Source organism: Lissotriton helveticus, chromosome 3_1 (assembly GCF_964261635.1).
Source record: "Lissotriton helveticus chromosome 3_1, aLisHel1.1, whole genome shotgun sequence".
Lineage (NCBI taxonomy): Eukaryota > Metazoa > Chordata > Amphibia > Caudata > Salamandridae > Lissotriton > Lissotriton helveticus.
In genome coordinates, this window is record NC_136061.1 from 1,076,909,476 (window position 1) to 1,076,920,157 (window position 10,682).

The window sequence follows — 10,682 nt, forward strand, 5'->3', positions numbered from 1 at the left end:
TGAGGTGATTCATCAAGTGGGGTCTGAGAAAAAGTGAGGGTCCTAAAAAGCATTTTCTCTATCCAATTTCCCATAGGGATTTTGAACTTGACTACACCCACTGACCAGAATTAGACCAAATGTGGCTGAAAGCTTGATGCAGAAAGTTGTCTTTTGTAAGTTTGTGCAAGTCTGTTCAAAGGTTTTGGAGTTATTGAAGAAAAAAGATCTATGTATATCTAGGGATGTGGAGCCTCCATGGATATGACAGATCCCTCTTGCATTCCTTCTCTTTCCTACATACTTTCGCTTTTCTGCTCCTGCCTTTCCTTTTCTTTACCTTCTCTACCTCATATTTGCGCTTCTTGTTCTCTATTAGTTCTGGGACCAGACGTGGTCAGCAGACACAGCCAAAAACTGATCTTTCTGGGTGGAGTGCAGCAAAGTGGTCAAGCACACAGAGCTAAGAAACAACAGGAGAGGAAGGGTAAGAGTAGGCACTCCTATACCCCACAACTTACTTCATAAACAACTAAGGAGTTACTCAGGAAAAAACAATAAAGTGACAACACTTAACTCTAGTTTTGTAAAAGCACACAGAGCCGCATGGCACCTCAGGCACCCAGAGCTGCAGCGGGGTACAGAAAACAAAGAGTACTGCACCCACAATAAAACCTGCAAGGTCCTAGGGCCTCATTTATGAGGCCTTGCGTCAGTTTTGCGCTTCCGATGCGTCACTTTTTGTGACGCGTCGGCGGCGTAAAACATGCCTCCTGTTGCGCACTATTTACAAAGTGACGCATCTAAGCAGATGCGTCACTTTGTAAACCCCTGCGCTACATTATACCTGCATCAGGTATAATGTATGCAGAGGGGGCGTTCCCCCGCAAAAAGCCTCGTAATAGTGACGCAGTGAAATCTATGAGATTTCACTGCGTTACTTTTAGGACGCTGTTGCGTCAAAATCTTGTGCCTGCCTCACAGCAGGCGTAAGACTAATGCAAGCCCTTTCACATGGGGCTTTCCCCATGTGAAAGGACGCATTGCTGTCACTTTTGTGACACACTCCAGCAATGCGTGACTTTTGCGATTACAGATACGTCAGAAATACTGACGTATCTGTAACTCCTTGCGCCATGATGCGTCATACTGTAAATATGACGCATCATTGGTCTCGCAAGGAGGGCGCAGTGAAAAGTGACGCATCGCTGTTTTCACGCAGCAATGCGTCACTTTTTATAAATCAGGCCCCTAATATATGTGCCGACCGGCAACCACTGGCACAAATTAAGCACTGACTGCACTGAAAAAGTTGGAGAACGACAGAGAGGGAGTAAGCTGTGTCATTTAGGCTGCTTCTACAAGTATCTTTGAGGTGAGCTAACCCTTCGCTATAATCCATGCCCTTGATTGTTAATCAATAAACACTTTTATAAGACCGTTGGAGATTCTCATTATATCTATTTCCAGGAAAGGCTCTGATATCATGCAATATGAAAAGCACTCTTAAAATGTATAAAACCGCTGATACCTATAACATATATTATAGAGGTATCTTTTTTACTCAGCCCATTTTGCAAACAGGGTAATATGGTTTTTCCAAATGTCACTGCAAGAATGATATTTGGCAAGAGGCGTGCTCTGTCCCCTCATTGGAATGCTGGCTTTGCATCATGCCTAATACAACAGTTGAGGATGTTCTTATTGAAAATTGTGCCTGCATGAATATTTCACCTCTTATTCGTATCTCATTAGCAGTAAAAAGATTGGTATAGTCAAACTACTTTTCACAGTTTTCCTGTATTCATTATCCACCGGTCAGTTCTCAGTTTCGATTCTGCCCGAGTAAAACTGAACCTTTATCCTGTATATTTTTGTTAGAAGATGACTCGGTTTAGCCTGTCATCAAAGATGGAGGGCCTAGGAACTGACAAACCCTGTTATAGGATGAAACATAGCATGTTCTCAAAGGAAATAATAGTGACACTCTGCTAGCTAATACCTCTGTGAACTAAGCCAGTGCTCAAAGACCCTCGTAAAAGCCAAAAAACATATTAATCTTATGATTTCTTAATTGCCAGTGGCATTAATGAATTTGTACAAAAGGTTGCGTACCTTTTGGAATTAGAGTACAGCACATGATTCTAATTTGAACTTTTTGAAAAATATTTCTAAACCAGAGAGAATCATGAAAGCAGATAAAAGGCACATAGCCAGATTTTTGGATAAAAAAGTCAACTGAGGGACACCACTGTCGGCCATTGTTTTATTTAACATGCAACTTTGCGTGCCAAGTGCTTTGTTGCCTACAAGAGCTTTTCAGGATTACATTATTATTTCTAGAATCAGGCTGTTCCCTTACTCGGTTACCACAAAGAATAAAGCCATGTTTGGGTTCTGTCCTCTAATCATTATGTGGTTAGTGCCAGGGCTTTAATCATTTCGTCTCATGGGTCTCCAAGAAGCCAATAGCAAGAATTAGTGCAACTTGTAAGTGAACAATATATTTTTAGAAATATATCCATGAGTGCCACAAATCAGTAAGATATTGTAGACTGTGACTCCTTTTCACCAGTGAATGCAATGAGAAAGTGTAAAATCCACATAGGAATTGCATAAGAACTTTTCTACTTATGAAGAATTACATTTAAATGAATCTCAGTTTCCATTTATCTAATGCCAAAACCTGATTCGGTCCAGAGTCTTCACCTGCTGAGGTCACCCCTGAACCTTCTGTCATTATCTGGAACACTTTCTCATTCTCATAGACTGTAATGTCACCTTAAGGTAAAACGTTCTTTTAATATTCTAGTTTGTTTTTTTGCTCCTTTAGTATTTTAGTAGTAAATAGGTAAGAAGATCCTTCTACTCAGACATCAATTTATCTGAACATCAAGTTAGTTACTATTTTGCATTCTTCTTGTGGTTCCCGAATGAGATTTTGCCTTGTCTCTGTATTTTCATAGGTCAAGGTGGGAATGTATAATAAGACATTTGACTTTTCTTTCTAAAATTCAATCTATTAGATTTTCATAGAAGAGTAAACCTTGAATGTTTTGCCTTTTGTTTGGATGCTCTTGCGTGCGTGTATCACTAGTGACCTTTTGTTGGTATTTTTTGACTCATACAAATATATCCCTAGGTCTGTGCAACTGTAGGTATGCGCCTAGTATTCCACCATAAGGCTTTTTCTATAAACAATCCTGAAAAAATATTAAATACATGTTCGGATTCCCATCAGTCACCTGACCAGGTAACATGTTTCATCATCTGGGTCTCCTTAGATAGACTACTGACAATCAGGGCTACAACTCTACCATATTGATAGAGGATCCCCAGGATGTGTTATGACTCTAGACAGATGTGAGCAAAAACGATTTAAGTATAGTGTATGGGAAGATAGTGCAGTGCAATAGTGAAAGTGGAAGTTAAAATTAGAGCGCGGCAAAAACCACAATTTTATTCCTGTTTGCCACGGTCCAAATTAAAAACAGTGCAAAGAAACAGTTTCAACAGATAGCTGTTTCTAATAATTAGATGGTCAACATGTTTCAGCACCCATAGGCAAAACTGTACCCCGTGCTTTCTTCAGGACCTTTCCAAGTATTTAAGCTACTGCAATCGTGAAAAAAAGAAGAAAAGAAAAGAAAATAGTAATTAGTGTGTCCAAATATATGTCTTAGTTGGAAACAATACAACCTCGTCACCTGTTTCCTACTGTATATATTTCATCCTCAAACCGGTATTCATATCTCTTGATGATTCTGGAAGAAATATAGGAAAGTACATATAACGGCAAGCTGAAAACCTTAGGCAAAGACCGTCGCGTACCAAATATATAACCATTACGACAATTCCATTGCCAATTTTGTCATTTCTCCAAACTTTTGGGTAATCATCATTATTTCTTACCTCCAATGTTTGAGGGAAAAACCTCACCCCACCTGGCAGCGGCTCAGGATAAAGGAGGCACCGCTCTAAGAAGGAAGTAAGTAGAACATTTATGTCTGGTGCTCTACTTTCCCTCCCCACGTCTAACTTAATGTTCTCTAAAAAGACAAATATAGTATTCTACTTGATATTTTGTTGTAAGTCTTTCATAATGATATAGTCAATATCTGCACATGTGGCTCAAAAGAAATGTAAAGGTCTATTCAGAACCCTGAAACATCCTCTTTCCACAAGTAACAACCTGGTGTCAACTATCCATTATTCATTTTGTTGGGCTGTAATCTCGGCGATACTTCTACATAACCCAACTGTGCTCAATAATTCGTGTACTATCTATGTTGTGTCACCTGTCACAAGGTTTAGAAGCTTCTAACACACTCACAAGTTTCTTGTTCGTAAATTTTGATTTGTGGGCCACAATAAATAAGATTGGCGAAAATGTCCTTCTAGAGTGTCAACTTTTTTCTACCAAGGAGGTGGATATTTTGTGAAAGATGTTTTTGCTAGCCTGGATGACATCTTGCCCCGTGTGAAGACATGCACAAATATGTGTGTGTATGTAAGAATGTAGACCAAGAAAAACTGCATGGAACTACATCACTGTAAACCCCACTCACCCTCTATGGCACCTATATGATTGGACCACAAATATTTATAGTTTGGAAGGTGATGAGGAATACAATATATATTATCATTGCATATATGTACTATCAAAATAACTCAGTTCATCAAAAAGATAAACACGAGGAGATGCTGCGTAATACATCTGCATTAAAAATATCCAAATTCCAGATTCATCCTCTTCGACTGCCTTTTTTACAACCAACACACATTTGGCCAAATACGCAATTTTTCAAGACTGATTAAAAAAGCGGATAAACAATGAATATAAAAAGTGTGCAACAATGACAGAAAATTTATTTTTCAAAAATGTTCATCCATCTCTACTCCTTCCTGGAAAGTTTTCGGGTGGGTGGGCAAGCAAGACCAAGAAAAAGGGGGTTCTCAAAACGGCTTTTCATCCATTCATTTTTCCATTGGACAATTAGACACTGACACAGCCAAAACAACTCAACAGAATGATACCAAATTTGACATAAAGCTACATCTTAGTCCAGAAAGCATGCTTTTTTATTTGGTGCAAATCTGTTTCATATTTTTTGAGAAATTAAGGTTCCAAATATATATATATACCACGCCACTGAGGTTTCGAGGAGCTGACAGATCTAGAGATAAGATTAGATGGGCTACCACCACATGAAAAAAATATGATGGCAGCCATTTTAGGACTCGGGGGAACTCAGGACCTTGTCCTGATAATGAGTATAAACATATATATGGTGTAAGGGTAGGGATAGCCCTGTAGCCAAAAAGATTTATTTCTAAAAAGATTTTGCAGTGAATTTGCAGACATTCTGTAGATCAGTGGAACCTTTTTTGAAAAGAAAATTAGGCTGTCACCCTTTTTTAAAGCCCCCTTGGGGTGGTCCAGTGCCCATAGGGATCCTGCAATATATTGTTTCAGGGAGGGGTGTGTGGCCTGCGGAAGGCTCTGGCCCCCATTCCCCAGGGCCACGTCACATTTTAAGGGGGTAGGAGTGCAGCACCAACAATAGTTTTGGGACCAATCAGCAGTTACCAGCTGATTCCAAACCTTTGTTGGTACCCTGTAAGTAATGGGACTGCCTTCACCGCATAAAATCTTCTAAACCCCTCGCTCTTCCATGCAAGATGTACTGTGACTCCAGAAACGGTCTGCATTCATTTAATATATTTTGACTCCAAAAGTGAACACATCTAGGCATTTTGGCTTAAACAAACCCTTATTCACGATTGACCATCATACATTTATACGATACATTCTTCTTCAGTTTGATCAGTCGTCAAACAGTGAAATATGACATATAGCCTTCGTGGCCAAGCCCATCAAGCTTATTTTCATGTTTCTGTGGGTTTCTTCATTTAACTCAGAAAGAAGGGACCGATATTTATGGAGGAAGTCTTACCTACACACAGACAAACCATTGTGGATCAGTATCTTACTATTTCTGTCTCATGGTAATGTTGTGTTCCCCTCCATGGTATGTAGTATGGGGAAATTTACTTATAAAAATTTAATTTCTGTGCCCAAAATTCATGTTTTTTAACTGTAAAAAGAGCTTGAATTTAAAGATAACAATGTTTTTATCTTTTCTAAATTGCCTCTTAATCATAAGAAATGCTTAATTAAGCTGTTTGCAGTATTATCAACATATTATTCACCATTGCCTTCTTTCTCAATGATAGCTGGATGACGCTGGTGAACGGCTATACACACTGGACGACGGCCACACAAGATTTTCTGATCTCATCCAGCTTGTGGAATTCTATCAGCTCAACAAGGGAGTGTTGCCTTGCAAGTTAAAACATCACTGTTCTCGGACAACATTTTAACCAAAATGCATTTTCCCCTAAACTAGTGACGAACATCCCAAAATATTATTAAAGTCCTAGGAAACGTTACATATATTTTAGTTAGTAACTGTGACGCCAGCTTTGGAGGACCACAAATGGAATGTGTTTGCATCACATCCTGCACTGAAAAGGTCTTTTAGAGTCAAGTATTACCTTTACTGATCAGCTTCAGAAATCTGTTGTGAAACAGTAAATCAGATGTGCCCTTCTTAGGTTCATAACAAAAGAATCCGCGTAAGATTTTCAAGGTAAAACCAGTAGCAATGTAAATATTCCCATCTATGTTCTAAGTATTCAAAAATCTTTATTATGTTGCGTGCTGCCCAGCAAGGGTAACATGCAAATGTAAATTCAGACCCCTGCACCCTTGGGACAACTATAATTGGATTGTAGTGGACACCTATTGCACTAATGATAGCGACATGTCTTCAAGTTCTACATTCCAATTGCTTTTCCCTCTCTCCTGCATATTTCATTTCTTCCCTCATTCTTCCATTCCTGCCTCGAGATCGCCCTTCTCTGCTCCTCCCTTTCTCTCTCTTATCTATTCTTACTCCCCTTAAGACCTCTCTTCTAACTTCCGATTCCTCTCTCCTTCAATTTTCTTGTTTCCTCTCTCTACAATTAGCATCCTACCCTTCTCTCCTGCATCCCCTGCTTAATCTACCTGTGTTCTAGATCTCCTTCTCTGTCATTTCTCTTCTCTCCTCTTGCTATCGTCCTTCTCTTTCCTTCTGTTCTTTTCCTGAGCACCTTATTTCTTGCCCGTTTCTCTTACTCTTTTCAGTCTCATTTGCTCATCCTTATCACTCACTTCCTAATTTTAACCTTTCCTTTCCATTCATACATTTCCTCTCTCTTTTCCATGTCCCGCATATCCTCTAATCTTTCCTACCCAATCCCTCCAAGCGGCACCCCTCCCACAAGAGTAAACTGTGCCCGGGCATCTGTGTTTTTTAATTTATCCAGAGTGGGGGACCTGTAATTTAGCTGCAGCCAGTATAGAGATGGCTGGACCCACACCCCACCGTCTGGGTGCCATAATCTCGGCACTGGCTACACCGCTGACATCTATGTCCTTGGCATGGATTTGGCCTGCTTAAACCTAAATTGGTCATTGCTGCACTCAAAATAAAAGAAATTTATAGCAATAACTCACAGTTAAATCACAGATCTACTCAACGTTGTTCCCCTCTACCAATTAATTAAATTTGAGATATGCTGTGTGTGTGTGTCTTAATACTGTGTATAATTACAGCATAAATTGCATTTGTGTAATTCAGTATTTTGCCTTATCCGCACAACTATCTTTTGTGAAGATTAAAGAGAATTAATGAAACAGTGAACTTGGTTTCAAAGGTGTCTGTTTGTTCCTATGTATTGGCTTGGATAAATGACAAGAGTAGGAGTGTACTCAGCAAAGTCACAGCTTCATCAATTTGCATTAATGTCGCTTGTCTATACAAATTGCTGCTCTGTCATCCAGTCAATGTACCTGACTATCCCCAGGGACCTCGCCTGTTCTGTGATCACCATTAAATTAAAAGGATGGAGGGGACCTATTTTAAGTTTAACAGAAAGGGTTTCATGTGTCTTCAAAAACCTTTGTAGGCTCTCAGGTATTCAATTAAGTTTATTTGCAGTAAGCAGCCGATGGTGAAGAGGTGTGGCAGACAAGTGTGTAATAAATCAAGCTTGCTTTGAGATGTTTGCCATTTTTCCTACTTTCTTGTTGACCCTGGTTCAGGTCACAACAACTGAGTCTAAGCCTGTATGGGTACGTGTCCAGCTAAACGCTTAAAATTCTGACAAAAAATATTGGTGGTTGATTAACAAAATCAGTAAGGATCCAGCAGTTGGGAGTTCACAATCAACATATTTTCAGGATCCAATGCACTTGTGATAATTGAGGCCCAACTAAAAGGTGAGCTAGCTTTAAGATGTCAAAACTATTACTTTGAGAGCAGGGTGTATCATTCCATGATTTTTCATGGGTAGAAGATGGTATCAGCTAGGGGAAGGCCTTCAGTGTTGAGCAGTACTCAGCACCTTGCAGGAATGCGAAAAGGAAACTGAACCCTGTATGTTATGCAGAAGATTTAGATACTCCAGCCCACTAAACATCTCAATATATTGAAGGTTGGGTGCCCAGCTTTAATGCACATTCAGGTTGCCACATATTAGCGGAGGAAAAGGATAAGCTTCAGAGGAAGCATTAGCTAGAGCTAGACCTTCACCCTGTCCTCTGTGTAAACTATTCACCCGTCACAGAGTGTAAGGGTACGTACATGGTGTAGCACACTACCTGTAGAGCCCGGCACTCTGCAGACCAGGTAGGAGGTAAGGGGGCATGCACTTCATTTTATGCATTGTCTGGGAAACATTTCTGTTGAACAGATATAATAAAAAGGTTCATTCCTTCAGTCTACAATCAGAATTGCTTGATTTGATGGATAAGTATTGGTACTTGAACATGACTGTGGTTCATTCGAAATGCACCCCATGTGCAGCAAAGTATTGGATTTTATCTCACGCGTGGAAGCAAAAATCAAAGAATACTTCAAGTAGACTAACAGATTGTTTGATTCGCAAGTGGAAAAAAGAGAGAGCAGGACAACATTGTTGGGAAGGGGGAGGGTGGCATTGCTTCAGCACCTATGAATGGCCCATTGTCCCTTAGCATGTTAATAATGAAGGATTGGCTATACAGATGATTACACTACCAGCCAATATGCACATCCTAGAGTTAGTTGTAACTATGCAACTGTACTTCCTCAACAAGTCTGGATACTGAAGATGAAGGATACAGCTCAGTTAGGTAGAACTACATGCAAGATGTTCCTTGTTTTATCTTTCAGAGGGACATTGAACTAGCTTCATTAGTTAGAGTGAGATTGGACCCATTTAAATATGGTGCAGATCAGTATGTAATGGTGCAGCCAAATTAAAAAAAATAATGTAATAATGAATAGACAACAGAAGAATATTGGTGTTTTAGAACTGTTGCATTCTACACCTTCATTACAAATTGGTAATATCTACTGAGTCTCCCGGCCACACACTTGATCCCGTCTTCTCATCCAGCAAGCACATCACCTTCAGCCACTCCACCGGACTCCATTGGACCGACCACAGCTGCGTCCACTTCAGCTTCAGAAGAACCACGACCCACCACCACCCGCAACAGGTTCCTCACAGGAGCTGGAGCAAGATCACCGCCGACCAGCTCACCACCTCCCTCAGCCAGAACCCACCCGCCAGCACAACGGACCCCAATGAAGCAGCCCGCAACTTCACGCAGTGGTTGACCTCCTGCGCCGACGACCTCGCGCCACTGAAGAACCCTCCCAGCAGACCCAGAAGCAAGAAGGCCTCCTGGTTCACCAACGAACTCAAGGATTCCAAGAAGACCTGCCGCACCCTCGAGAAAGCCTGGCTCCTCGACCAGACCACCGACAACATGACCGCCCTCAAACACGCCACCCGCAAGCACCACCAGCTTATCCGCACCACCAAGAAGAAATCACTGAAGGAACGACTGGACAACAACGCCCACGACAGCAAGGAACTCTTCAGCATCGTCAAGGAGTTCTCCAACCCCAGCACCGGCAACAACGACATCGCTCCTTCACAAGATCTCTGCGACTCTCTCGCCTCGTTCTTCCTCCGCAAGATAGCCGACATTCACAACAGCTTCGGCGCACCGTCCACGCACCCAACCGCAGAACCTATGCCCCCCACCGGCACCCTCCGCACCTGAACCACGGTGACCACCGAAGACACAGCCCGCACGATGAACACCATCCACTCCGGATCTCCAACCGACCCCTGCCCCCACCACGTCTTCAACAAGGCTGACTCCACCATCGCACCCCGACTCCGGAACATCATCAACAACTCCTTCAACACCGCCACCTTCCCGGAGAGCTGGAAGCATGCCGAGCTCAGCGCCCTACTGAAGAAACCAACAGCGGACCCCACCGACCTCAAGAACTTCCGCCCCATCTCGCTCCTCCCGTTCCCTGCTAAAGTCATCGAGAAGATCGTCAACAGACAGCTTGCCACCTTCCTCGAGACGAACGGATCCCTCAACCCCTCACAGTCCGGTTTCAGAGCCAACCACAGCACCGAGACCGCCCTCATCACAGCCACCGACGACATCCGAGCCCTGCTCGACAACGGGGAAACAGCGGCACTCATCCTCCTGGACGTCTCTGCAGCGTTCGACACTGTCTCCCACCACACCCTAGTTCAACGCCTCAACAACATCGGCATCCAAGAGAAGGCACTGGAGTGGA

At 41.9% G+C, this 10,682-nt stretch overlaps 1 protein-coding gene across 3 annotated transcripts in view; it reads left to right on the forward strand.

The window, feature by feature from the left end:
- Window positions 1–7,730, forward strand: part of GRB14 (growth factor receptor bound protein 14) — a 709,931-nt gene extending 702,201 nt beyond the window's left edge. For all 3 annotated transcript variants that reach the window (XM_078681642.1, XM_078681641.1, XM_078681644.1), the window contains one exon: window positions 6,217–7,730. In XM_078681642.1, coding sequence (XP_078537768.1) covers window positions 6,217–6,363 — 147 coding nt within the window. In that variant the 3' untranslated portion in view covers window positions 6,364–7,730. The remainder of the gene's footprint in view (window positions 1–6,216) is intronic.
- Window positions 7,731–10,682: the final 2,952 nt, after the last annotated feature.